A 26,651-nucleotide genomic window follows, 5' to 3' on the forward strand; every position below is an offset into this window, starting at 1 on the left:
CACCTGGCAGGCCAATTGTAGCTGTCTGCTCTGATTTTGATTAGGAGGTCCTCAAATTTATAACATATGCGTAATTAGAATGCCTCCCTCAGCACAGTGTCATCGTCATCAGGGTGGAAGGAAGGGGTGTGTTCGAACAGCACGTGTCTTTCTCGTCCTTAAGTTCTTGCAACAACTGTTCGGGGATTGGTTATTAAATGCTTTTGGAAACTTAATTAAGGTTATAGCCGGTAAGAAATATAACAACAACAACAACAATAGCGCCAGTTTAATGAATTCGTCTAGCTGTGTCAATTGATTCCCCAGCTATCTCCGTGTGGTAGGAGTTGGGAGGCGACTGGACAATCGGGCAGCTGTGATTAAGGACACTGCGTGTGTGCTAATGTGCTGAAAAGGTCACATTAAAGGTATTCCCAAATCTAAATGACTCAAACAACAATCAACTAGTTTTTGTGGTTTTGACTTTGCCCAAGCAACATATTTGCAATAATTTCTTGTCTACCAATATCTATGTTAATTAATATTTAAATAATATATTATATTTAAATAATAGTTTCAGTTGCCTTGCTTAACATTAAGATTTGTTTGCATTATAATCAGGAGAGTAATGATAATTAAAAAATATCATATATTTTATCTTAAAGTTGTTGGCCAAGATTTCATCAACTATATATTATGTATTATAGCTATAATAGGTAATTCGATTATTAAACAAACTGTGCTTTGAATAGCTACACTTCAAATATAACAGACCTTGTGATTGATTACTCTATTTAGACAATGGGCCAATACAACCATTTCTATGTGATTAGGACATTGTGTAAAATATTTACTTATGACACATTGGTTCTCACCCATTTCTCAAGGCCGAAGCAGTTTGTTGAGCAACTTTCCATAGTTTTGTTGGCAACACCGAAGTCCTTCAATCAATTAATCAATTGTTATAATATTCGTATACCCTAACAAATTATAAAGCCTTACAATATTATCAAAAAATGTGGAACGCATTGAAAGATCGACTAAGAGCCCGTTTCGGCTGTATCTGTCGGCACTATCTGTCAAAAGGTGGGATCCTTCGCGACTAGATGGACTAAAAGAGTATCTAAAAATCGGCGATATCAGTTAATTCATTTTCTTGCTGTCAGCACTTGTTTATATACCCTTTTCAAGTACATGCAAACGATTCCCGCCTATCATTCATCCATAGAGCACAATGTACTTGGGCATTAATTTTTGATATATCAACTGTAAAGTTCCCAAGCCTGGAACACCAACGGCATTCCCTGCCCCGCCTAGCCAGAGTTCAACGCGCTTTGAATATTTAATGGAATTTTTAATTCATATTTGGGTTTTCCAGTTGAGCGTAAATGTTGATTCAAAAATGGGGACACAAACGACGCTATCAAGGATACATTTTTAAATATAAATGAGGGCTTCAGAATGAGTAGATTATACAAAATGTACATATACAATTAGTACAAAGCCAAAGTTATCAAGGAGAAATGATTGAACTTAAATCGACGTTTGTGTAAATAGATATTGAAGGCCATTATTTATAATGGAGAAGCCCTAAGAAATTTCAGTTTAAAATACTAGTAATATTATTATAATTTTCGCACTTTAATTGTCGCACTTAAAACCAAAAAGAATTTAGGAAATTCTATAAATAATGTAAGTTATAATGCTACGAGTTCTCTAGGCGAAAGCGCTTTAATGGGATGTGTCAGGGGTCACCTAACCAACGCATATTTTTGAGACTGCTTTAATCATGAGATTATCCAAGTATTGCATATAAATAATTTAAAAAAATAATTTAAAAATTCACATTTATTTATATATAATACAATTGATATACATACACAACATTTATTTGCTTAGAATAAACTACAATATAATACAATATCACTGGGCTAAAATTCCCCTATACAATTTGACTAAAGTTGCAAAAAAAGCTAAGACAACATTCAGGTAAATGCTAATTGCACACTTGTCATCTAGCTGAGGTAAAATTACATCATAATCCAACATACATCTATCCATCCAGCTATCAGTCAGATGTGAGATGAGCTTAGCTCTTTGGCTTCTCTTCTCCGGTGCTGGGACTGTAGGCCTGATTCTCGTAGCCAGCGTGGTTGCCTAGCACCATAGAGATGCGGGAGGGTGAATGCTGAATGCCGTTCGACATTGCCAGCTTGTCATTCGCTGCCTTGCCAGACTGTTTGCTGGCGCTGCCGATTGTGGTCGGCAGTACAAAGCTGCCCTGGCGACAGCTACGCGAGAGAAAGAGACGCAGCTTGAAGAAGGCAAAGAGCAGTGCATAGATGCAACAAGAGACCACCAAGACGCCCAAGACGGTTATCAATGCATTTTGTGGCTGATTCCAGTCTATAACATGATAAATATACGGTTTGCCTTTCCTGGACACAAACAGGGAAATAATACAATTGTTATGCGTTATAAAGTAGACCTGGCTTACTTACTTGTTAATGCCGCCACACAGATAATAGATGTAGGAGAATATGGCATAGGTAATACCGAATAATACTGGCAGAAATACGTGCAGCAATCGCAACGGATGCGCCACAATCCACAGGTCAATGAACATGCAAATGGAGTTGAATGCATGGGTGAGCACATTTGTTGCATCCAAAGTACTCTCATTCACTGCAAAGGCAACAGACGCAACTCATTTAAACCAAATTTTTCGGTGAATTATTCAACCACAAACAAGACTTACCATTGTAGAGTATGCTCCAGTAGATAATAGTTATGACTATCGATAATACCAGCGTTATTATATGCATGCTCCAGTATATGCGAAAAGGACTCGTCCACGCCCGCATATTAAGCAGTTTATCTGTGGACGATATAGTTAGGATCAGTCAAACTTTTCTTTATTTTATTGGCATGCATTGATGCATCTCGGAAAAAACTTATTATCGTTAATAGGTTAAACCTTCAGTAAATATAGTTACGCTATAATGTAATGCCCCTTTTACAAAAAGAAATTATGTGACCATAAGAAGAATATATTTTTATTTAAGTAAAATGACTAAATGGTTGCAAATTAAGAAGGTTATCTGTGGAAGACAATGTTATGAATAGTTATATAGTTGCCTTATCTTATCAAATCTCGTTTGCAGGAGAGAATAAAAAATCGAAAACCTGAAGTATCAGTTTAAGCCTTATCCAAATATGGTTACACTATAAGATAATGCAAGAGTTACAAATATAAAATATCAGAGCTTTAGATGAAGTCATTTTTATTTAACTAAACTTACTACAAAAGTGCGCCTGCTTATCTGAGAAAGATAAAGTTAAGATCAGTTAAAATTTGCTTTATCCCATTCAACGGCTTTTAAATCTCAGCTTAAAGAGAGCAGAATAAATCTAAAAATTGAAGTATTTGGGAAAATTAAGTTAGACTATAAAAGGGAAATTCTTATCCAATCAATAGGCTCTTAAATCTCAGTTGAAGGAGTGGAGAAAAACTAAAACGATCGATTCTTAACAAATATGTTTAGATAACAAATACGATGAGATTAAGAAATTATCAGAGTTTAAGAACTAAATTAACTAAATTACCTATGAGTGTTTTATAATGATCGCATGTTTTAAGCTAATCTCGTACAATCAGAATAAGATAGTTATCGCCATGAGCTGTAAATATAATAACTTACCCGCATATTCCGGATGATAATGCCAAATTGTGACCAGTATAGCGCCGAGTAAATTAGTTAGCATACACATCCATATGCCCCAATTGGTCATATAGATAAAGTAGATCCAGTAGCTGTACTCATGATCCGCCGACGGCCACATGGACTCAATGACAACGCCAATGAAGAAGAGGGCCATCAGCCAGCGATAGAACAAATATGCAATGCTCTTTGTACAGGTTTGCCACTGCAATTTCGAATAGCTGAGTATGAATATTAAGTCGTACGACTCTGCCTACATATGTCTAAATTAGTATGCACATCCATGTGTGTGTGGACATACCAGTCCAATAGACCCACAATAGTGCCAAGAATTGAGTCTGGGGGCTGTGAGTAATTTTATTGTACCTGGCACCACAAGCGGTGCATGGCTGTGTACAGTTCGTAGCTCTTTACCGCTTATTAATATTTTAAAAGTTTAATTTACAATGCTAGAACAATCGAGTTGATAGCTAAACCACACAACCCACCGAACCACCCGAGCTGCCCACTCATTCTATTGATACTGTGCATGAAATAGATTCATCAAATATGCTCAAGGTGAAACAATGAAATGGTTAAAACCCAGCAACTGGACAACGCCCATTTCTTACAGTTTTGGTCATTTGATTATATAAAGGCAGCGACCTGGTGTACTGGTGACTAAGACGATCAATAGTAGAGCTTTCCAGAATGGGATGAGGGGCTTTCAGGGTCTTTTGTATAATCGAATTAATCTAAGCTTACTTCTAAGGCTCACATCTAATCTATAATGTCCTTGCTAGACTGTATTTCATAAGGCTCTGTTAACAATCTGACCTCGAGCTGCATTCTTTGGCTAACCAGTTAAATATAAACCTGTGACGCACATTGACATTTAAATAATACACATAATACGCAACTGGTGCATATCAAATGATGGAGACTTATCAGTACCACATTATACCACATTGTGATTTATTTTGGTTGGATTATGACTTACCTGTGATTTGACAAAATCATCGGGAGTATCATGATCAAAGCCGCATCGCTTACGCCTAAATTCTTTTCTCACTGGATGCACAATCACCTCAAGCTTTGCCATCTTGTTGACATCCAACTCGAAGTTCCTTTTCTGTTTTTGTTAAATATGCTTTTGTTTTTATTTATAAGACCAGGATGGTGTAACTTGTTCCGACACGCTTGTTATTATGCAAAATGAGCAAATCGTAGAAAGTCCATTTTCTTTAGCCGTTTCTAATTTAATTATTTCCAAGACGAAGAACAGCGCTATGGGTTAAACAATTTAGGTTGTGAATTGTTATTAGAACATATAATATTTAGTTTTTATATTATTCAAGTTTATTATTATTCCGACTCAGTAAATACAGTTTTTTTTTTTAAATTGTTTAAACTTAGTAGCCCGTCTGGTAATGTTATTGTCGTCATTTTATGTTCTCAGTCCAAACGATTGTACTTCATAATAAACAACGAAAAATAGATTTAAAAAATTTAATTCCATTCAAAATTATTTCGATATGGATAAAGTACGAACGTTAATTTTGCCATTTTGGCGTCCAATAATGCGTAGTAAGTAATCGTGTCTTCTACAATAATAACTTCTATTTTATCAACTGCCTTTGGAAGCAACCCGTAATTATTGCAACGATAAAAAATTGAAGAATCTTGTGACCTTCCCAGAGATAACAATTGGTCAGGGCAAGCTTAAATATATTATCGCCAAGGTTTTCGTTCATGACGAATCGGAACAATCCAAAATAGTTATACGTGGTGTACCCCGTGTCAAATACCATTGTAAGTTGAGTCTGGATTGTAGATGATCGCTTTGTATCTCGATGTGTTGCCTGTCCACAGTTGATGTTTATGATCAATTGCAGAAGGAAGCCAGTGCGCAGGATCTCTGCACAGAGTGTTTAGGTGGTGGCCAAATGGTTCACGATAATGACAAGAAATATATCAAAATCTATGGCCGATTGCAAAGGTTGGGCAAAGCAGATCATCTGGAGACCAGAGAAATTTTACGTGCAAATAGTCAATATGCTGCTTATAATATTGATGCCGAATCTATCGGAATGGATATATAAAGTGATATTTCTTAAACGCAGTAATCGAGCATGTCTAGCACAAATTTTAGCACTACTTTCTAAATTAATTATTCGTCCTCGATTTTGTAATTCAATTGACAGACATAAAATAAAAATAGTGACAAGATTGTCAATACCCTACTAGAAGTTGAATACAGCATTATTTTTTGTAGACCTTGACGGCCTTTTGGAGCTTTAGAAGGTCATTCCTTCCTCATTCCTTAAATGGCTTTGTAGAGAATTCATTTTATAGCCTGCCAACGCATTCGGTTGAACGAGTTTCAACCAGATAAAGATGTGTGATTATTAATTTATATAGTAATTGCAATTTGCATTTGAAGTGCAATTGCGCCCTGTAATTATTATATTATATTATTTTTCATGCCACGTCTAGTTATAGTATTTAATAGTTAGTTCAGCGAATAAGTAGGAATTTGGGCAACTTTAATTATATTATTGTTTAATAATATGCTGTTTAAAAGATAAATTCATTATAAGGTCGCCGCTAGGTGAACTAAAAACTGCAAGGTTAACAAATATAAAATGTTCAACGACTATTGAAGCAATCATTATGAGCCGTAGGTCAGTCAGAGCATTATTTTTATAAACTTGGTTTTTTATGTATCAGACTAACACTATTTATAGATGCCCTAACATGTTTAAATTTGTACACTAAAAACAAATTTTAAAAAGGTGAAATATACTTTATGTCTTCATTTTGTGCATTTGGCTCTAATCATCTTTAAAATATGTACAAAAAGTGGTCGGGACGATTTTTGTATGATGTTAGGAAAACGGAAGAGGCCAAAGACAAATCAGCTCTGTCATAGATGATGATCAGTGATATATACACACACTTCATGGGGTTGGAACTGTTTTCTTGTGCACTTTTCATGCAACAAAATACCCCATTTAATCATAGATTTTATGGGGACAGTATAAAAATCAGGGTGTCAAACCGGAATTGGAATCGGAACCGCATGTCCGGCATGAACTGATTCAAATTGAGAATCGGAAGCGGAATCAGAGCCTACGTTCAATATTTGTTTAAAACCCAAATACCGGAACAGATAGTCTTTGTCTGAAAATGACCGTATCGAAACCAAATCATCGTAGTGGAACATCATAATAGTCGATCCCATTATTATGTGTAGGAGAATATATTTTCCAAATTTAAATCTCTTATAGTCTCCGTGATCCGATGCAGAAGAAATAGACAGACGGACGTGGCCAGATCGACTCAGCTGTTGATCCTGACCAACCTTATGAGGATGGAGAGTCAGTTACGCCAGACTGGAACACACTCACTCAACGAATACCGTAAGGAAGTTTGGAGAATTCGTTCGAAAAGTTATTGGTCACAAGGGATACGGATAATTTTCTAGATTTACAGATGACTTTTCATTTGGCTTTTTATTCCCTTTTAGCACTTAAATGTACAACTTGAAGAAGCCTATTAAACTTAATTGGATTTTATAACATTTTTCTAATATATATTGCAGCTGTTGTTCATTTTCCATTTAATTTCAAATTTCTGTTCACACATACGTGATAAGCCAAAGAAAACACAATAAAGGCTTGTCCAGATCCATCAGCTGTTACTTAGTCACCATTTGTTCGCATTTAATTTCAAGTCTGTTTTCAGCAAAAACATTTTATGGTGTGCGACATTCGCGTCCCTGAACTTGCACGAACATCAAAAAAGCGAATTGAAAGACAGGTCTGAAAGACACTTCGAGTGGCAGTCGAACCAAGTATTTAACAGTCCAACTAACCACGATAACCGTGAGCAGATATGTAATTCAATACAATACAACATACTCATATCTGTTATTTCGTGTGTTTTTCGTTTAATTTACGCTTACACCTTTTGAGCTGCATATTCGTCAACAAAGAGCAGACGATAAGTGTGTACAATAGGTACTATATACTATATATATATATATATATATGTGTGTCTGTGCGATATGTAGGTTTATGGCTTTTGGATTTGTACTACATTGAACCTCGGCTTTTGCCTTCGTTTGAAGTTGAAGACTTGAATATAGGCGGCATAATAAGCACAAAACTATGCTTATGAAAACATGTTGACCTTTACATCTGAGCCAACTGTGTAAATAATCACACTTTGTGAATGGTAGCCAAATGGCAAAGTAACGTTGCATATTACCAAAAGTAGCCCAGGGCGACGTTTAACGTTATGATAATGATGAATAAGATATTTTAGATCTTCAGATCCATTGTCATCATAATTATCATCTTCTCTCGCCTGTCATCTAGCCGAGTTAATAAGTCACTTTTACACATGTCCATTTCGTTACGCGTAGAAAGTGAATTCAAAAGAGTTCAACGCCGTTTCATATGCAAATATCAACAATCAAAATATTTTCTGCGCACCTTCATTATTTGTATTCAGTTTGCGAAAATAGTCGTAAACATTCTTGAGTTTTATTAGAGACTCTAATTGGCATTATGAGAAAAACCTTGACTGTGGCCGTTATTAGCGGTGTGAATTGGCTAATTAGAAGTTTCTATATGCATAAGAAGTTTTTCTGTTTAGGAACATAAACATGTATCAATTTGTCCCTTGTTTTCAAGTTTTTGACTATTTTGGATTGCCACTCCTTTAAAGTAGAGGGAATTTAATTTGTTTATTATTATTATTTACTCAGTTCGCTAAAAATTGGATATGGCCTGGCCAAAATCAAAAATAATGTCACTCATTTACGATAAGTAAGAAACGTGCATTAGCGCTGAGTACGTGCCACTAAATGCGGCAATTAAAATTCAATACGCGGATATCTGGTGGGTCGAGTTCACTTGGATATGGATATGATCTTCAAATTTTCGTTTCGTTTTCTGTTTTCAAGGAAAATATTTGAATTTGTCAATAGGCAATTTGCATGTGGGGGGGGAAATTGCATAACCCTCGCATAACTTCAGGCAATGCAATTCTATTTGTCTTTTGCTCAATGATCAGTTTGTACGAGCTGAAAGCTTGCCAAATTTGGCAACACAAAAAAAACCCAAATGCAAAAAAAAAAAGAAAATAGGCAATAAAAATTCCACACACGATTCCAAAAAGAATAATGCCATCGTCAATTTAAATGGGCTAAGCTCTTTGTAACAACAACGATGGATTTTTTAGAGTCTTGCGAATTTCTTGCCATTTTGCCAGTATGCTATTATTATTATTTTTATTATTATTGTTTTAACTTGTATTTTTTTTTTTTTTTTGTTAACTAGTTTGTAGCGCGTTTTGCGTGTTTTATACGCGTGGCTTGGCAGCCTAATAGTTGCCCTGGTCTTTGTCTCTGTAGTAATTATTTTTTGGGTCAAACATTTTGCATAACGGCGCACGACTCTGGACGTTATTTTATCTGGTTTATATCACATTATTTACATTAACAATGTTAACATTCACATTCACACGACAATGCCACACAACCAGCACAGAGAACCTTAGCACGCAACCCTCAGATCACTATCCTAGAAGGAATCCCCAGTGACAATCAGCGGAACTCACACAGAGACTCGAGGCTCGAGGCGAGGCTCGCGACTCCTCAGATCGACCGAACAAATCACGACTTATTGACGCGACGCGCGTTCCAAAACTGATCGTAACTTGTTTAGGCCAACGTCGACGCTGGCAAACTCTGCGTTGAGACGCACAGTGGTCATAAATGATCGCTTCGTGAATACAGATTCACATAAAAACTAACGCATATTTTATTAGAGTTTTGTGGTAAAGCATAAACTAATTAAATATAAATGTATATTCATATTAATAAAACATCGACAACCTTCTGAAATTTATAACATTTTCTTTAATAATTATTGTATCGTATTAAATAAATAATATTCACAAAAAGTACATTCTTCTATATATATATTTTTTTTCGTTTGTATATTTTTGACTTGCTATTGTCAATTTGTTTTATAATATATATTAAATAATATATATTATTTAATAAATATTATAATTAATAATTAATTTCTTAATGATCATGTATTTATTTGTGTGTTTTGTGATTGTAAGATCCATTGACTGCACTTCGACCTCCAATAAGCAGATGGTATTTTTTTAGGTCAGCGTGTACATAGATAATTAGCCCTAAGTATATATAATATATCCCTGAGTATTAAATAATTTACAGAATAATTTTTACAAACTATTCAATAAATGTTTATTTTAATATGCCTCAAAGCACTGTCATATAGTTAGTCATATTTTTTATGTTCTTTTAGATTTCAAAACTTACAGCCCTTCTAATAAATTTAAAATTGAGTTTGCCTCAACCCACTGTCACAAAAAAAAAGTGAATATCGTAGATCGTGTGTCGCAATATCGTAAAAGGTTGTGTTGAGGTTGGCGCCGACTGAGCACAGGTGAGCGAGCTTTATTGTTCTGCTGAGAGTCGGATACACAACAATTAAATCATAAAACTGAAATAAAATAAAATATTTTGTTTATTTAAGTATGAAATGTTCATAACAACGTATGTCAAATGGTTAAAGTATACTCCATAATCTTTGTATACAAGCTTAAAGTTCAGAACCCAGAGAACACAGAGAGAAAAATTACTTTCTAAAAACGTTCTTAATTGAGGAATTCATCATTTCAGAATTGCAAAGCTTAAGTGAAGAGTCTCAAACTCATATCTATAACGTGTTCTTCAAAATGAGATTAAAAAAATGAAAAGTAAGCAAATAACAAACTTGATTCAACGTTGTTTGTTTTAGATTAAACGGACTTTGAATACGTTGTTCACTTGAATCAAAATATATTCCGAATTATCATCGCTTTTTTTTCTGTGTACGTCGCAAACGAGATTAAGGCGTTGACTGGTCCGATAAATTACTCATTTAATTGATAGTAAACCAATTAATTAAAGTAGTTGCTAATTTGTTATTTAAGTAATTGGATAATATTATTTCTCACTTCGAATAAATACCCATTCTTTTTGCTGAGTGTACTCATTTTACTTCTCGCGCCAACTTTTGCAGAACAATTAAAGATGACGACGGTCTTCAACCCTTCCCCTCAACGTTCTTCGCATAAGCTCTTTGAGTTCCCTCATGGGACAGACCGACAGACAGACCGACAGACAGGCCTAATTAGTCTTTTATCTTTGCTTTGCGTTTTGGCAATCGACGTACACAGAATTAAGACTAAGAAGAAGAAGACTAAGATTCTTTCTAACTAACTTTGTACAGTTGATTTTTTTTTCTTTTTCTTCTTTCGTTCTCTCTTATATTGTGTATTTTATCATGCACTGCTTTTAGAGAACTCGTTTGTGTTTTTGTTTTTTTTTTTGTATGCCGGCTTTATGCTCTGACCGAAATTATTTGGCAATGTTTTGAAGTACTCCATCCATTTTTTGTGATGACGCATATAATAATAAGCTGAATACGACTTATAATATACAGCAAAGGTATTTCTCCGTGTTTTGTCGAAATTTGTGCCGAAAATAATCCAAACACAAAGCACATTTATTTCTGGATGTTGACTTCAATTCCATAGAAAAAAAAAGCACTTGACAGAAGCTCAACAAGATTTAGCAACACAATTAAAAAGAACTCGCAGCCCTTGAAAGTGTGTTGAGAGAAGCGTGCAATGAAAGTTGAAAAATATGTATGTACCTGCATATATACTTATGTATGTGTATACGTACATGATTGCTTACGTGCTTTATATGTATGTATGTATTTACGTAGATGTATGTATGCCATTGAACTCATTACCCTTACTCTTGTTTAGAGCATATTCAGTGCATTAAGAAGTTTCTTTTAAAAGTGCAGTGCAGTCACATTTAGTTTTTTCTTTTTAAGATAGAAAGCTATTTAACTGATTTTATTAATTATGTTGTCTTTATATTTCTCTCAAAATTGATTAGAGTTTAATAGCTTTCGAATAATTTTGTAAAATTGTAATACTTGGCTTATTTATCCAGTTTTAACTGATATTTCTACATAAAGTTAAGCCGTTGATTTCGATTTTCCAATGAAAAATGTTCAAAAAACATTATTTTATTTCCTTCATAATATCATTTCACTATGGATTCCATAGTAACAAGCTTTATTCAATTGTTTATACTCTTTAAAAGTAATAGCCAAAGCAATCGGATGTTGCCTCGGCATTAAGGAACCAGAAAAAACTTACAATGCTTAAACTAGCCGCATAGCAAAAAGCACTTACTAAAAAACAATCTTAGTGCGTACAGCTACAGTGTGATATAAATAGTAAATGCAAGTAAAGATGAATACAAAGATGTAACTACTAAATGAAAATTACAATATGCGGGCTGGACTACTTATCGCTAATTGAGTGCAGTTTTGTGATGCTAGATTTTGTGGGTCTAGTGTTATATAAGACCCACGGATTGGGGTGTCCAGACGATGCTGAACGCCCGATTGAAGACCTGCTTCAGCTTATGGGCGCCAAAGAGCAGCGTCCAAAAACAGATGATCATCAGGAAAATGCCGACGAATGTGACCAGACAGCGAATGGGATTATGCCAGTCTAGTATGGGATAAACATAGGGATTCCCAAATCTGTACATAAAAGAAGAACGAAGAGAAGACAATCAATGGCATCAATCAAAGTGCGGGCTAATTTACTCACTCATCGGTGCCGCCGCTGATGTGATAGATGAGTGTGAAGAGGAAGAAGGCAATGGCCAAGCACATCGTCTGCACCATGTGCAGCAGTCGCAGCGGAAATGCAACGATCAGAAAATCGATCATCATACAGGCGCTATTCAGAGCATGTGTTATAATGCTAATTACCGGAAATCGTGCCGGTTTGTCTACGCACATGGAATTGATAGCATAGAATTAGTTAATTTGGTCAGCTAGCTGCTAATTGATATTGTACTCACTCATCCGACCGTTGAGAAATACCCAGTACACAGTGGATATGATCAAGGCCATCAGCAGTGACATATTGTACAGCCACCAATAGATCTTCAAGCTGCACGTGGTGGTCCGCCCCTTCTGTCCCGACTCTTGCACCAGACTCCGAACGTTCCGTATATCGTAGTGCCAGCATGTGACGTGCACCGCCCCCATAAGCATGGTGACGGTGATGAGACCAAAGCCCCAATTGGTCATATAGATGAAGAATATCCCGTCACACAATTGCAATGCAATGCAGGTAATGTATACAGCCAGACACAAGATCGCCCATATCCAGCGATACAGCAAGTAAGCTGTGCTAACTTCATTCTTTTGCCACTGCAAGAAGAAAGGCATGAAAGATGTACAAATTAGTAAGGTGGTAGGTTATAGTGACAGTCAAATAGTCTAGCTGACATTGAAATTGACAATAAATCGTATGCTAGATGGGCAGCTTGATAATAAAATTATTATTATTTTAAATAACATTCATAATATGTCAGCTACGTAATCAAATTCTTATCAGAAGACTATAAACAATGACTTGCACAAATTGACCAACAAAAAACAGAGCACGGATAAACACCTTATAAACAAAATCGATATATGTATATATAGTGTACATATAAAGATAGTATATATATAAAGATAAGAAATGTAGTTTGAACTATGATTCACCAATCGCGGAACTAATATTTCTGCGCAATATTATTATTATATGTTTGTGTTAATTGATCTGAGATAATCATCATGTGTTGGGTAAGCACTACCTTATCTGACCTTTTTTTTTATTTGTTTGGCTTATTGAATTAACCCCGCAAATTACGGTTGGTTATTTTAGAAAATATTCCGCTGGAAGCAATCACAACACACCTTGAACAGTACAAAACTATTCTCATGATGACAGCGGCTATCTCTCTGTTATCTAAGAACACAGCGTGTGTCGAGTGATGCTGCCAAGTCGTGACGTAGTAGATCGGCTCGTGCATTTCCAGTTAGTGAGTGTGTTTTTATTTCTTTTGCATGGGCAAACTTCAGGAATTACATAACGAGAATTGATTTGGGAATTTAGATAGCGAACAGCGAATAGCGGAAGACAGCACACTAAATACAATGAATCAAAATTCGAGCGAAAATTGAATTCAAATGTGTTAAACATTTCTCAACGGAATCAGTCGTGTGACAAATTGTGGCGCGATTTAATTGTAATTTTAGGCAAATATGCGGGCTTGTGTTGTTATAATATGTACTCTAATCTATTCGAAGAATTCTAAGGGTTATATACATTAATCATTAATTATATTATATATATACTTATATATATATTTTAGTATGTAACTTTAGTCTTATTTATTTTATTTAAAACCTTTTTAACCTTTAATATGCAGCTTTGATTTTCTTTACCTTAAAATTTTATATTTTTAAACCTTTATTAAATAATATGCTTTGTTTTTAGTACACATAAATGAAAAAATATAAATATAAAAAAATACAACAAAATTTAATTTACAAAATCTAACCAATTCAAATTTTGAGTAATTACTTTCTATTATTTTTATCGATTTTCTTTTGCGAAAATGTGCTTTTGGCACACTGTTTTCTACCAGTATTGCACAGTGTAAGTTCTAACTAATATTTTTATGACAGGTGTGCACACTGAAACTCCATCGGGTGTATGAAATGATCTCACAAATGAGCAATAATAAAATGCCAAACTGCAAAGGGCTTTCAAGTCAAACTTTGTGCTATTTCACACTTCCGCTTATGTCATTTATTGCAGCAACATTTATATTTTGGAGTTCACTCACCAGGGATTTGTAGAATAGGTGCACGTGACTGTACTCGAAGCCGAAATGTTGCTTCTGGAATTCATTTTTGAGGCCCTTGCGAAACCTTTCAAGAAATTGCATTTTAAGCGTAAGTCGGAAATCGAGTGAATTTCGAATTCGGAATGATCGATAGATTTGTAAACGTGGTAATGTGCTGCTTCTATGTGGGTAATGTGAACGTCAGCTTGGCAAATAAGCCAGTTGCAAAAAAACTTTCTGTTAAATCAACGCTGTGATTTACGCTGCAACCACATCAGCATTCAGACACACATACAGACAATAAAGTAGGGGAAAACTTGCAGTGCACTTGGTGATCTTGAAAAAAAAAATGCGCTGAGCTAACACGCTTGGACGGAATCGGATTATGAGTGATGTGCTCGTTTGGACAGGTGCCTCACTTGGAACGTTCAACGCGCATTCGTGCACAACACAACGACGAGACAGAGCCAACTGAAAGCGGTGAAGTGCTTTTACCCTTTGGAAGACCTACTGACGGCCCCGAACTGACTGCCCCGAGCTGACTTGCGAACCGATTAGAAATGCGCGCTCACTGCAAATAAACGACAAAACACTATGCGCAGGCTTCGTACGCTTTATATACGAAGCCGTATACAATCGATCGGCACAAATGCCGAAAATTAATATCACAAACAGACTCTGTGACAATAACAACAGCCAAAAAATAAAAGGGGTGCTTGCTCCCAACATACCCTTTCAAACCGAACTCATTCATTTGCCACAGATAATACGCGTTTGCAGCTTGCACAATTGTAATGTTTCATGGCTTAAAGGGGGTTAAATCCGTATTATTATTTTTATTTTATTTATTTATTATTTGGTGATTAATTCTCATAATTGAAATATGTGTTTTGCTGGTTCCAGGTAGTGTTTTTTATTTATTGACTCCAATTAGAACCAGCAAACTATATATTTATTGTTTTAAATTTTCAACTATAATAATTGTAAAATAAATAAATGTAAAATATTTAAAAATAATTTAGTTAATTAATGTATAGTCTTATTTAAAATTTATATCTTATACATACTTAAAGTAAGTATGGCTGTTCAGGAATATATTAATTTATATATTTTCAATTTATAAATTCGCATAACTCAGACATACCCATTTTATGCACCGTTTACAGCGTATAGCAATAAACTAAACCAAGTAATTTAATTAAAGGCACATCGTGAGTGCGAAATATTCGAATTCGAACAATTATGCAGAGAGTGTCAAATAGCAGAGAAGCTGTCATTCCGTTAACTACTGCTGCCTCCAAAGCTCGATGCTGTGGGAAGTGTTTTGGGTGATATGATATCAATGATATATCGACAACAGTATCATTCGTCATCGTTTGTCGCACTCCGCTGACATTGTTGAACTTGAAGCCATGGAGGTCGATCAATTTAAACTGTACGTTCTTCCAATTGGACATGTGCCAAAGCGCTGAGAGTGGGAGTCGCAATTCCAAGCTGAATCCACTGCAATGGAAACGTAATAAGATTATATGTCTGACCTACATTTACCTTATCTAACGGGCGATAAGTTCTTTGCAAAAGTATGTCAAAGAGAAAGCAATTTTTTCTTTTTGTTTTTCGTTAATTATTGATTAAAGAATTTGAAGAATATGTTTGTATTTGTTTTGTTGAAATATGGCTTACGCCCCACCCACTCATGATTAGCGATACTTTCCAATTTACCATGGCAATTTGATCGCTTGAGGGTCACTTTAATAAACATGGCATCGATTACACATTTTTGTTATGTATTTGAAATTCCTGCTAAATTAGTAATACATATATCAACTATGTACATATTCTTAACATATATCAGACAAATTGGAGGCACACACAAACGTGCCCCTCAATTTACCAATTGCTGCTTTGTTCTCTTGTAGCGACCTTGCCATTGACTCGAATTAATCGAAAGTGTCGGCAATCGCTGTAAATACAAAAGCTATCTGATTTTTATTCTTACTTTATAGTATGAAATTCAATTTACAAGTCTAATTGAGTGTCAATTTACACGATCTTTGAGAACGGGCCTCCAGACAGTCAACCGTTGCTAACTGATGCCACAAACACTTACCACAATACCAACTGCCAATTGCAATTCGTGTGCGGATACAATTTGCATGTCTGTTAAGTAAGTGTATATGCATAATAATGATATTGCATGTCAGCAGCAATAGATTTGAGATCAATATTTAATTTCAATTTCAGTTTAGCGTATCAAATTGCCAGCTTTTTGCGGCGTGGGAAAGTCTACCGATCATGCTTATCACTTGAGCACTCTTCTTTTAATTCTTGAAGATTAGCGACTGTGCAAATCAATGTGTCGTAAATCGATTTGTATCGATAATTGCTAGACTGGCGGAGTTATCGATCAAATTGCATATACTGATTACACATTTAAAGTATCTAGCTCTTAAGTCCCTGAGATCTGTGCGTTTATAAAAACAGAAAGACGGAAATAGTTCGACTCGGCTGTTGATCCAGATCAATAATATAAATATTTTGTTATTTGTCATATAATTATTTGTTTAAGATGAAGAATAGAAGAATTCTTACTGAATCCGATCCCTTTGCAAGCGGAATCACTTTATATGTATGCTTTCTTTTACCTGTTACAAACTATTGCGCAACTTTTGGGCATTTTTCATGGGTTCAGGGCATATCTATATAATACTTTACGTTATCTTAATAATATTTTGTTTAAGGTTGCCTACTCATTTTACAGTGTGTGATCAGCTAATTATTATCGTATTATCATTATGACTGAGTATTCCGTAGAAAATAGGGTATATTCAACTTGGGGTCGCACTGAAATGCTTTATCACTTTCCGCTACCGCAATATGTTTACCTCATCTGATGTTTTACGATTCGCGTTCCGTAACCAATTCATTTAACACCTAAGCTCAATTTCCCAGCTGCGGCACCCACGCAAAGGCCCCCTTCACAACGTGCTTCATTACTCAATTACTATTTTGATTAAATTGTTTATTATAACTGACAAATTGTCAATGCGTCTGCAGATTCAATGAAATGGATGGGTTTTTTTTTTATTTCATTTTTTGTTGCTAACAAAATTCTTATCTCCGATACCATATCAGTTAGCGTAATGTCAGCAAATATTTATTGCCAATAGTTTCAATCTGACCGTGAATCATGTGCAAAAGTTCCCAAAACAAATAAAACAAAATGCGTTTACAAAATTTAAAGCACATTTCACGGGAGACGGCAAAGCTTTTGTCAGTGTGGGAAATTAAACAGAGGTGGACAACTGCTGCTAGCCACGTTGTGTTGGCCAAGTCAGTTCGGCTTACAATGGCTAATCGGTAAGTCAGTTGTGTTTGCGCTTATCGAAAATAAAATAAAAACAACATATTGGAAGTATTTCCAAATAATACACATATCTGGCGATAAGGATCGCCAACTGATAAGTCCAACAGTTTAATAGCCACTCAGCCCCAGCTATTTGCGGAAATAATGGCAAACTCTGGCCATGGCTGCGGCAGTTCGCATTCTACCAACGTTCCAGCCAGCTGCTCTGGGCAGCCCTAGCAGCGTTCCTCAAGCGTCGTCAACGTCGAATCCATCCCGCCGGCATGCGCGACACCAGCTCCAAATGCTGCTGCCAGCCACTGCTGGATGAGTTCCAGTGCTCCAAGTTCTCACTGGAACACGCTCAGCCCGCCGACTTCTGTCGATCGCAGTGGCAGCGTGGCGATCGCTCCTTCATCTGGCTGATCTATCGTTGGCTTTTGGTTGCCTTCTTTGCTGGTGGCGTCATTGGCAGCCTTGTGAATTCATTTACCGGCGGCAAGTGGTTCATCTATCTCACCGACTGGGGTTTCACCTTGTGTCTCTTTGCTTGCGCCTACAGCGCTGTGGTAGCCACCATATACTTTATAAAGCCCAGCTATTTTGGTAAGCAGAAGTCATCCTTGTTTCATTTCCTTTAACTAAAATTGATAATTTTCATTATTATGATTTTTGACATTTTATACATATCCATTAATATATTTCAGCATCCAGCAGTTGGGCTCTTAAGATATATTGGGGCTCCCATTTTACGACCACGGTGTTGGCCATGATGATAACACTGGTGTTTTGGGTGGCACTCTATCCCTGTAAGTTTTGATCCATGTCCAGCTTGCTTAAACCTAAACTGATTGCCATCTTTAGCCATGTCTGATGGACCCGTTGGCCTATACAACCTGTGGGCGCATGCATTCAATTCGGTATGCATGATGTTCGATTGCTTCATGGTGGCCTTTCCCACGCGGCTGATGCACTTCATCTATCCACTGATAGCGGGCCTGCTCTACGGTTTATTCTCGCTCATCTACTTTTGGGCAGGCGGCACAGATTTGTGAGTAATTTAGAGTTGTTATTCCTCTTACCAACTTTCTTTTCATGTGGCAGCTTTGGCAATCGCGCTATTTACTTCATTCTGGACTGGGAGCGACCGGGTTTGGCCATTGGCAGCGTTTGTGGTTGCATTGTGTTGGCCCTGCTCTTCTGCATAGTGATCTTCTGGATCTATAGATTAAGGATATGGATGTACGAGCGCTGCGTGAAGCCGGAAGCTGCAGAAGTTATGCAAACCAGAGCGGCAACCTCCAAGGATACCGTTCAAACCGTTTAAGTAATAAGCTTCAAAATAAATTATAAATTCCTTGAAGATTTTTCTTCGAATTCCTATATTTTGGACTTGTCAATGGGTATTTTCCAAAATTTGCACGTTAAACCGCCCCTTGCTTGCTTGTTCTAAATATTTAAAATTTTTTATCGCGAAGGTCATAAAGGGAACATAAAGGAACATACGATAATTGCTAATAATAATAATATTTTGAATACCACCTTGAATAAATACCGAATTTTGTGTATTGAAATCTGCTGGGGCTTATCGGTTCAACGTGTCATAATTAATGCCGAATTTTGTGTATAGAAAGCTGCTGGGGCTTATCGGTTCGACGTGCCATAATTAATGCTTTAGATCTTATCTGAACATCAAGCCCTTTACACTCATAGATTAGGTTGAAAGTTGCTGTCGGTTAATAGCCTGTATTAACTTATCTTACTGTGCTTGGAAATTCGCTGAAACACTTAGAAAAAACGCAGTGATTTGAAGTATTTTACCAATGACAGTTTTGCTTTAATTGTTGGCGCATATTTAGGCCATTTTCTGAACGACAGCAAACTGAAGTGATTGGATTTGATTGGACCATTTCTCGAGAGCATTGTAGCGCGCAGCACTACTATTAATCTTGTCCAGCTGGAGCACTTGATTCACCTGATCAATGCGCCCTTTGATGGTGCTGCAAAGTAGAAAAAGTAATGGTTAAGCCAAGTCTAAATCAATTATTTGTAAGGTGCTCACTCATCCAATATGCAGGAAACTAGCAGACTCTCCACCTCGATGGGCCAAATGTTCAGGGCATTGGCAATGAACGGTATGGCTATGTTCTTATACGGTCTGATCAGCTTGATGAGGACCTGTGTGCGTATGTTGCGCAGCAAATCCTCAATGTGCTCGCGTATGAACGGATCGGCCATAATGTTGCTGCGATGCTGACGCAGTATAGTCTCAAACTCGTTGATGTCATTGTTTTGATAGGAATTAACCAAATTTGTCATGGCCAAAATCTCTGGATCGTTCTTATACGGCTTGGCCTCCTGCGAGTCGAACGGATTAATGCCAGACTTCATCAGCCTGACAAATGATAAGCATCATATTAATTATACATTCTCAATATAATAATTTAAATGTCACCTACATATTGGCCAGCACCAAGTATTTGAGGCAGGTGGTGCGTCTGGGCGAACCGCTTTCATCGTAGTTCTTGAACGCCTCAAAGAAGTCCGTGTGCGCTTTCTCGAATTCACCTTCGCGCAGATGCATTTTGCCGCCACATTCGCGAATGACGCCCATAATCAAGGGATGCGGAATTGCGGACTTAATGTGCAGCGACTGTTCGTACAGAGCCTTCAGTTTCTTGTTGTTCTTCTGCACGGTGTACATTTGAATCTCGAGAGCATAAATCTCCAACAACTGTGTGCCCTTCTTCAGATCATCCTCGCCATCGTCTGTCTGGCAGCTCGAATGCAGCTGTTTGAGTATCTTTTGCAGTTTGGTAAAGTCACTACGATCAAAGTACAACTTGCCCAGCTTCGTGTTTGTCTTGAACCACAAACGATCGTTTTTTGCATCGCGCAGAGCATCCAATGTGGTCTCATAGAAATTTTGCAACAATGCCATCTGAAATGAGAGATATTTTTAGCTCGTTCTGATCAATAATATATATATAGCCTGTGTTGCAATTGTATTAAGACTAGGCGCACGAAAATAAGATCAAAATTCAGTAGATCCCCATTTATGATCGACTCTGACTTACATTCTTCGATGTTGAAATGTAATCCAGTATGGAATTGATGCTCTTCTCCGAGTGATTGCGTGTGACAGCACTTTTTATGTAGGTTAGCAGCTGCTTGTAGCGCACCATCATTTCCTCGTAATTACACTAGAAATATGCATTATTTTCTTTGTTTTGTTCTTGCTTTTTTTTGGTGCTCCACTCACCAATCTAAAGTTGATTTTTATCATCTGCTTGAGTGCCTTGAAGCCCCATTCGCCCTTTTCGCCGTTCTCCAAATCGAGCACCTTCTGAAAACTGGCGAGCGCTGCCTTTGGCTCCTCCTCCTTGAGTGCTTTGCTGTTGTAGTATTGATTCTCGAGATCTACGTCAGGCTCCGAGTTGCTATCCTCAGAATATTCCTACAATTGAAACCGCAAACCAAGCGGACGCCGGGCATCAGAAAAGAGCACAAGGCGCATTGTCTCAAGTATATTGCTTACCAGACCGTAATCTTCATCGTCGTCGCACATGAAATCATCATCGTTATCAGACATTGTGCAGCTTATTTAAGTGCAACAAATGTTTAAGCAAAACAATGCTCGCAAAATTGCAAAATTTGTGTATCACACTGCAGATTGTGATGGGCATGCGGTAACTCACACGAGATATCGATAGGGGCTAAAACATATCGCACGAGTCTGACTTATCAATACGAACTGGTATGACAGTTTATTGAGTATGATTTTATTAATAAAGTATTAAAAATGTATGTTGCATATATTATTTAAATTCATATCTTTAACTCTAAAATAAAAATGTTGACTTCAAAAAATCAAAATATATACTCGCATGCCAAGTTACCGGTTAATAATTGTCAAACTAAGCACTAATTATACGACATACAACATGTTGTATGACAAGTGACCATCGACTGATCTGTTCATTCATTGGAAATTGAACTGGTAGTTCGCGCCTGAACCTGAATCCAGTGTTAGACAATTTGGCCGACCTGAACGAAATGAACGCCAGGGATCTTCTTTTTTCATACTTCAGTTCATTAAACCGTTCGCTGGAACTAATTCCAAACTACTCAATAGAACTTGTAAAGCGCTGCATAAATGTGAAAAATACAAATATAGTTTAAAAATAAGTATTATAGTAGTGTGTTAATCACACAAAGCCATGTCAAAGTCAAGTGCAGGTGTGTATAAGAGTGCAAGCACTCAGGCAAATACTAAAACACAAGCAAATGCAGCTCGCTGGGTTAAGTTTTTCAATGCCGGAGGAATTCCATCTCCGGCTGCAGCCAGCTATGCGCACATCTTCGTTGAGAATCGCATCCAGGACGACATGCTGTTGGACCTGAACAAAGAGTATCTACGCGAGATGGGCATCACTCCGATGGGCGACATAATAGCCATACTGCGTCACGCCAAGCAAGTAAGCGACCAAAATGCCCTCGACAAGGTCCTCGTTCCGGAGACGCCGCTGCCCAAACCGAAGGCAAAAACTATCATTTCTGTGGCACCACCTGCAATGGCGTCATCACCCGTTATCAAAGCCTCGCCACCCACAAAGCCAGCACGTCGCGTGCTTCCCGAGCATGAGGGAAAATACAAAGTGACTCTCCCCTCGGGCACCACAGAGCGGAGCAAGCAAATTCTTGCCAAGCGAGAGCAATGTATGTGGAAAGTAATTTTTAATTAGAATATTTGATATTTATTATTGTTTTACTCCTGCTGTTGCTGCAGTGTACTCAGATCGTGTGAGCAGCACCAAGAAAACGGACGTTTTCAAGCGATTGCACAAGAACAAGTGCGATGATGATGCCCAGGAGGGCATCGTTTCCAGCAGCGGCGAGAGCAATGTGCGGGTGCAAATCACTGGCGTCCACAAGACGCCCAGCGTCATGGTAGCGGCCAGCTCGAGCAGTAATTCTGTCTTTGCCCGTCTGGGCGGCAAACATCCGATGGATGCACCCGATCACTCAACTGGTCTGGCAATTAAATCTATTTTGAAAAACACTCAAGGCAATAGAGGTGGCCGCATTGTGGGTGGTGTCAAACACAACACGCCCATAGTCAAGGCCAAACACACAGCAACAGCAGCGTCAGCTGCAGGCGGGTCGCGTCTGCCCCAGCAGAAGGTGCTGCTAGTGCACAAGGTGCCATTGAAACGTGGCGACGACAGTGACGACGAGAGCATGGACGATGACGACTATAAGGAGACGGACAGTGACATAGACAGCGAGGCCAGCGATGGTGAGCTTGTGGATGTGGATATGGCTGGGCCCGCTGAGAAAATTGTCAAGTTCGCCTCGACGGCAGAGGTGCGAGAAATAGCTCCACATACGCCGTACAAGGCGCGTGGCAATAGTAACTTTGCGCGCAACATCAAGTCCCGTCTGGGCCTGGGTAAGCTTGATATAAGTATGGCTATCACTGGCGATTATTTTAATTCAATCCATCTCAATCAACAGTTTCTAAGCTGCACACCACACGCAAAACATACAATCTCAAAGCCTCTCCACCAAAGAAGCCAGCCGCGCGTCTGAGTCCCGTCAAGGGCAAAGCAATTCGCATGCGCAGCGATGAGCTGCTCACACGCCAGGATTCCATGTCGGTGCACAAGCGTCTGGGCGTCACAGCCGCAGCAACAGCAGCCTCAACAGCCAGTGTAAAGCCGCCGCCTAAGCGCACCCAGAAGCACGATCAGAATCCGCAGCATTTTGGTCCACGCCGGCACTCGAGCATGAATGCTGGGAATCGGTCACGGGTTCAGCCGAACTCCGTTTTCGATCGCCTTGGATTCAACAATTCAATGTAGATTTTAAGAAGCTAACCCTAACAATTGTTTAAGAGTTCGATTTAGTTCAGTTTACAAGTAAATGTTTGCAATCATTCAAAATAATGAGCACTAAATGTTGTAGCCTTTGTCCGAAAAAAAAAACAAATTTAAAATTATGTTGATAAAAAAAACATATATATTGATGTATTGTGATATCCGTCAGATGTATCTTATGCTTTTTAATTATGTAGTTTTTGTTATTTTTTATGAGCACAGAATTCATTTTTAGACCTAGAATCAACAGAGTTTGGAAAATTTGTTTTCCAAAACAGCATAGCTGCTTTAATTGACTACTCAACTGCACGAAATTTAGAAAATGGAAGGGTTTATTTTGTTATAATCTTAAGCTATATTCATGACCTTCGCAATGATAGAGAATAAAGCCCTATATAGATATTGGAAGAACTGACAAAGCATCTAATATATTCAAGAGTTGAAGCTACAGAACTACAGATATAATTATCTATCTATATGAAGACTTTCTTTTGTATCTCTGTGGTCTTTGGTAATACCCAAGGAAATTTAACTGATCAACTACTTTTGCAACCTGAACCATCTAACCGGAATTGGAATCGAAGCCGATTGAAATTCAAAGTCAGAATCAGTATCTAAATTAATTAGCCCTAAAGTTGAAATATCACAATGTATATTGTTTGAGCAGTCAGTTAAGCCGGACTGAAACATCACTTATCTTTCCAGACTTTTGTGTCGTTCCAAATACAGTTCTTTATCTGAAACTAAATCCGGTTGTATCGTTCTTCAGTCAATTTCCCAACCCGAAATATTACTCTTGCTCTGTTACGTTATATACAATATACAATATTTTATTTGATTTTTGCTTAGATGCGAAATCGTTAAATATTTTATGTACAATTATTAATTCTAGGTAAATCAATTATCGATTTTGATTTCATTTTGATATCATATACAATCTGCTACTTAAGTTTCTATATCACTGGTTGCTAGGCAAATCACCAAGTCGGCTGAGAATCGCTTTGCCACTCATTGCTGCAGCATCGAGTAGAGTGCGTTGCGCAGTTCCGCTGGCCAGGTGTTGGCATCCGGATTGATGCTGAGCAACTGGCGCATTTGAAGCACGGCGCGCTGCTTCTGTAACACATAGGCGAATGCCTGATGATTGATTATTGGCGTGGGCGTGGCAGCGGGCGTATATAAATGATAAGGCTGTGGCGGCTGCTGCAGATAATGTTGCTGCTGCTGCTGTTGTTGTTGGGGAGGCGTTGTGGGTGGCGTGGGCGGCAGTTGGTGTTGCTGCTGCAGCTGTCGCTGCTCGGACTCTTGTCGTCGCTTCCGTGGCGTATTCTCGCTGAGAGCATATGGCCGGAACAAGGCTGTTTGAGCTGTGGGCGTCTCATCCTTGGCGTTGCTGCTGCTGCGCTTGCCAAATTTCTTGTGCTTGTAAAAGCCCGTGTTGAATTTCTTATGCGTATAATTCTCGTTCTCGTTGTGCGGATAATCCATTTGTGAGGGTGCCATCGTTTTGGGTATTTTGAGTTTTGAGTATTGTGAATGCTGAGTTGCTGTTATGTTGCTTGTTGTCGAGTGACTGTGCTCCTTGTGCTGCGCAACGGCTGCTTATATAGGGATCATGGTCAGTTTGCTACCTGCAAGGAAATTATCATTAAAGTACGGCTTGTTTGTGGGAAAAACTTCGTTGACAAAAGGTCTGCATTGTCATAAAGAGAAAAGGATTTGTTCCACAATTCAATTTTTGTATACCTGCCCGTTGTCCTTTTTGTAATTAATTTTTCATTTACCAAGCGGTGCTAGGCTCGCACCTTCTCCTGGTCTCCTGCCTGCTCTCATCTCAGTTTTCCTGGTATTTGACGATAACATTTCTCCAGAACACACGAACATTCGACCAGCGCCTGCGCCCCGAATGTTCTTTGATGAGTTTCATTCCCGATTTCGATACCATTGCCTTTTTTTGGTTTTTGGTCGAACAGTTTGAGATTCCTATCGCGCTTACCGCTAATCTGTGTCATTAAGTTCAACAAGATTCCAGGGAGCCGCAGTTCGCCGGCTTTGTGACAATGGCCAATTGAATGGAAATTTATTGGGATTTTCCCGAAATATGTTGCGTGTTCCTAGCTGTTCCAAACATGTCATTTAAATTAGCTGCTAACATTGAAATTTATAAATGTGCCTGGACATGTATGTAAGCATTTAACAGATTTTCTTAGATGTGGGAGTTTCCAGTGATTGGATGTTGATGACGATATTGATACCAGGATTGTAACGAAGAAATGTACTCACACGAATTCATTGAGAATTTTGCATATTTATTTCTACACCAAGACTTGCATATATAAATGCTATAAATCGGTTCTAGCCAATTGGTCCGAGGGAAGCCGTTAAATTTTGGACACGTGCCAATTGGAACAAAATTTTTGCTTATATGATAAAACCATATTGCCTGCATATATAACGTATACTATACGAATTTATAAATAATTTGGAATTTTTAGTTGCTTAAATCAGAGCACCATTTCATACAATTTTTTTAAATAGCAAAAAGTTTACGGAAGTTTTTGGAAAACTAATTTAAGCTGAATCGCATTTTGAATATGTTTTCGCTGGCTGCAGTTCGAAGTGCTTTTTATTATTCGTAATTTTTATATACGAAACCCTTCGGGATTCGTCTTCAAGTAGAGATTTATAGCTCTCGTTTAATCAGATGTGGAGTTTGAAACTCGACCATATAAACTGAATTAAACGTAGAAAAAATGTCAGCAGACACAACGGATAAGTCATATTTTAGCCAACTGACACTTAGAACTATAAATACAGTTATAAAAAGCAGATTAATGAAAAACTGTTGACTGTTGATTATAGCCCAGATTGTTTTTATTAAGCAAATTACTGTGCACAACTTGTTTAGCTCAATTGCTATGGTATTTAAATTCGACTTG

At 37.6% G+C, this 26,651-nt stretch overlaps 7 protein-coding genes across 9 annotated transcripts; 3 read left to right on the plus strand and 4 right to left on the minus strand.

The window, feature by feature from the left end:
• Positions 1 to 1,812: 1,812 nt before the first annotated feature.
• Positions 1,813 to 9,398, minus strand: LOC6570081 (protein rolling stone). The gene is made up of 6 exons (XM_001996293.2): positions 9,309 to 9,398; positions 4,681 to 4,967; positions 3,681 to 3,906; positions 2,738 to 2,857; positions 2,481 to 2,664; positions 1,813 to 2,417 (listed from the first exon to the last, which is right to left on the minus strand). Exons 2-6 carry the CDS (start codon positions 4,780 to 4,782, stop codon positions 2,069 to 2,071), a joined length of 981 nt encoding a protein of 326 aa, XP_001996329.1. The 5' UTR covers positions 4,783 to 4,967; positions 9,309 to 9,398; the 3' UTR covers positions 1,813 to 2,068.
• Positions 5,143 to 5,929, plus strand: LOC6570080 (sex-regulated protein janus-B). Its single transcript, XM_001996292.2, has 3 exons — positions 5,143 to 5,267; positions 5,325 to 5,492; positions 5,553 to 5,929. Exons 1-3 carry the CDS (start codon positions 5,216 to 5,218, stop codon positions 5,780 to 5,782), a joined length of 450 nt encoding a protein of 149 aa, XP_001996328.2. The 5' UTR covers positions 5,143 to 5,215; the 3' UTR covers positions 5,783 to 5,929.
• Positions 9,399 to 11,773: 2,375 nt separating the features above from the next.
• LOC6570079 (protein rolling stone) lies at positions 11,774 to 15,066 on the minus strand. The gene is made up of 4 exons (XM_001996291.3): positions 14,488 to 15,066; positions 12,664 to 13,018; positions 12,408 to 12,591; positions 11,774 to 12,337 (listed from the first exon to the last, which is right to left on the minus strand). Exons 1-4 carry the CDS (start codon positions 14,587 to 14,589, stop codon positions 12,148 to 12,150), a joined length of 831 nt encoding a protein of 276 aa, XP_001996327.1. The 5' UTR covers positions 14,590 to 15,066; the 3' UTR covers positions 11,774 to 12,147.
• Positions 15,067 to 17,828: 2,762 nt separating this feature from the next.
• Positions 17,829 to 19,193, plus strand: LOC6570755 (protein rolling stone). Of its 2 annotated transcripts, none has more exons than XM_032742233.2 (4): positions 17,829 to 18,439; positions 18,541 to 18,642; positions 18,698 to 18,874; positions 18,938 to 19,193. In XM_032742233.2, exons 1-4 carry the CDS (start codon positions 18,118 to 18,120, stop codon positions 19,039 to 19,041), a joined length of 705 nt encoding a protein of 234 aa, XP_032598124.1. In that variant the 5' UTR covers positions 17,829 to 18,117; the 3' UTR covers positions 19,042 to 19,193. The 2 variants fall into 2 exon arrangements, with proteins under 2 accessions (XP_032598124.1, XP_001996964.1); XM_001996928.3 differs by having other exon boundaries at positions 17,968 to 18,439; positions 18,698 to 18,884.
• A 446-nt stretch (positions 19,194 to 19,639) lies between these two features.
• LOC6570756 (COP9 signalosome complex subunit 2) lies at positions 19,640 to 21,547 on the minus strand. Its single transcript, XM_001996929.3, has 6 exons — positions 21,372 to 21,547; positions 21,096 to 21,290; positions 20,911 to 21,036; positions 20,293 to 20,774; positions 19,896 to 20,228; positions 19,640 to 19,833 (listed from the first exon to the last, which is right to left on the minus strand). The coding sequence occupies exons 1-6, from the start codon at positions 21,423 to 21,425 to the stop codon at positions 19,689 to 19,691; spliced, it is 1,335 nt and encodes a 444-aa protein (XP_001996965.1). The 5' UTR covers positions 21,426 to 21,547; the 3' UTR covers positions 19,640 to 19,688.
• A 373-nt stretch (positions 21,548 to 21,920) lies between these two features.
• LOC6570757 lies at positions 21,921 to 23,902 on the plus strand. 2 transcript variants are annotated; one of them, XM_001996930.3, is made up of 4 exons: positions 21,994 to 22,072; positions 22,127 to 22,552; positions 22,623 to 23,285; positions 23,351 to 23,902. In XM_001996930.3, the coding sequence occupies exons 1-4, from the start codon at positions 22,054 to 22,056 to the stop codon at positions 23,695 to 23,697; spliced, it is 1,455 nt and encodes a 484-aa protein (XP_001996966.1). In that variant the 5' UTR covers positions 21,994 to 22,053; the 3' UTR covers positions 23,698 to 23,902. The 2 variants fall into 2 exon arrangements, with proteins under 2 accessions (XP_032598125.1, XP_001996966.1); XM_032742234.2 differs by having other exon boundaries at positions 21,921 to 22,552.
• A 692-nt stretch (positions 23,903 to 24,594) lies between these two features.
• Positions 24,595 to 26,122, minus strand: LOC6570752 (basic-leucine zipper transcription factor A). The gene is made up of 2 exons (XM_043214548.1): positions 25,497 to 26,122; positions 24,595 to 25,343 (listed from the first exon to the last, which is right to left on the minus strand). Exon 2 carries the CDS (start codon positions 25,213 to 25,215, stop codon positions 24,721 to 24,723), a length of 495 nt encoding a protein of 164 aa, XP_043070483.1. The 5' UTR covers positions 25,216 to 25,343; positions 25,497 to 26,122; the 3' UTR covers positions 24,595 to 24,720.
• Between the last annotated feature and the right edge of the window lie 529 nt (positions 26,123 to 26,651).

Source organism: Drosophila grimshawi, unplaced genomic scaffold, assembly GCF_018153295.1.
Source record: "Drosophila grimshawi isolate 15287-2541.00 unplaced genomic scaffold, ASM1815329v1 contig_1377, whole genome shotgun sequence".
NCBI lineage: Eukaryota > Metazoa > Arthropoda > Insecta > Diptera > Drosophilidae > Drosophila > Drosophila grimshawi.

Excerpts from the sequence above, each read along its gene's own strand:
- LOC6570081 (XM_001996293.2), bottom strand. The coding sequence starts at position 4,782 with ATGGCAAAGCTTGAGGTGATTGTGCATCCAGTGAGAAAAGAATTTAGG. Across the intron at positions 2,858-3,680 it reads TTATCATCCGGAATATGCGG|ATAAACTGCTTAATATGCGG; the intron begins GTAAGTTATTAT and ends TATCGTCCACAG. Across the intron at positions 2,665-2,737 it reads CTGGAGCATACTCTACAATG|TGAATGAGAGTACTTTGGAT; the intron begins GTAAGTCTTGTT and ends TTGCCTTTGCAG.
- LOC6570080 (XM_001996292.2), top strand. The coding sequence starts at position 5,216 with ATGGATAAAGTACGAACGTTAATTTTGCCATTTTGGCGTCCAATAATG. Across the intron at positions 5,268-5,324 it reads TTGGCGTCCAATAATGCGTA|CAACCCGTAATTATTGCAAC; the intron begins GTAAGTAATCGT and ends TGCCTTTGGAAG. Across the intron at positions 5,493-5,552 it reads ACCCCGTGTCAAATACCATT|TTGATGTTTATGATCAATTG; the intron begins GTAAGTTGAGTC and ends GCCTGTCCACAG.
- LOC6570079 (XM_001996291.3), bottom strand. The coding sequence starts at position 14,589 with ATGCAATTTCTTGAAAGGTTTCGCAAGGGCCTCAAAAATGAATTCCAG. Across the intron at positions 13,019-14,487 it reads ACCTATTCTACAAATCCCTG|TGGCAAAAGAATGAAGTTAG; the intron begins GTGAGTGAACTC and ends TTCTTCTTGCAG. Across the intron at positions 12,592-12,663 it reads ATTTCTCAACGGTCGGATGA|ACAAACCGGCACGATTTCCG; the intron begins GTGAGTACAATA and ends CCATGTGCGTAG.
- LOC6570755 (XM_001996928.3), top strand. The coding sequence starts at position 18,118 with ATGCGCGACACCAGCTCCAAATGCTGCTGCCAGCCACTGCTGGATGAG. Across the intron at positions 18,440-18,540 it reads TATAAAGCCCAGCTATTTTG|CATCCAGCAGTTGGGCTCTT; the intron begins GTAAGCAGAAGT and ends AATATATTTCAG. Across the intron at positions 18,643-18,697 it reads TTGGGTGGCACTCTATCCCT|CCATGTCTGATGGACCCGTT; the intron begins GTAAGTTTTGAT and ends TGCCATCTTTAG.
- LOC6570756 (XM_001996929.3), bottom strand. The coding sequence starts at position 21,425 with ATGTCTGATAACGATGATGATTTCATGTGCGACGACGATGAAGATTAC. Across the intron at positions 20,775-20,910 it reads ACATTTCAACATCGAAGAAT|ATGGCATTGTTGCAAAATTT; the intron begins GTAAGTCAGAGT and ends CTCTCATTTCAG. Across the intron at positions 20,229-20,292 it reads TACTTGGTGCTGGCCAATAT|GCTGATGAAGTCTGGCATTA; the intron begins GTAGGTGACATT and ends ATCATTTGTCAG.
- LOC6570757 (XM_032742234.2), top strand. The coding sequence starts at position 22,054 with ATGTCAAAGTCAAGTGCAGGTGTGTATAAGAGTGCAAGCACTCAGGCA. Across the intron at positions 22,553-22,622 it reads TCTTGCCAAGCGAGAGCAAT|TGTACTCAGATCGTGTGAGC; the intron begins GTATGTGGAAAG and ends CTGTTGCTGCAG. Across the intron at positions 23,286-23,350 it reads CAAGTCCCGTCTGGGCCTGG|TTTCTAAGCTGCACACCACA; the intron begins GTAAGCTTGATA and ends CTCAATCAACAG.
- LOC6570752 (XM_043214548.1), bottom strand. The coding sequence starts at position 25,215 with ATGGCACCCTCACAAATGGATTATCCGCACAACGAGAACGAGAATTAT.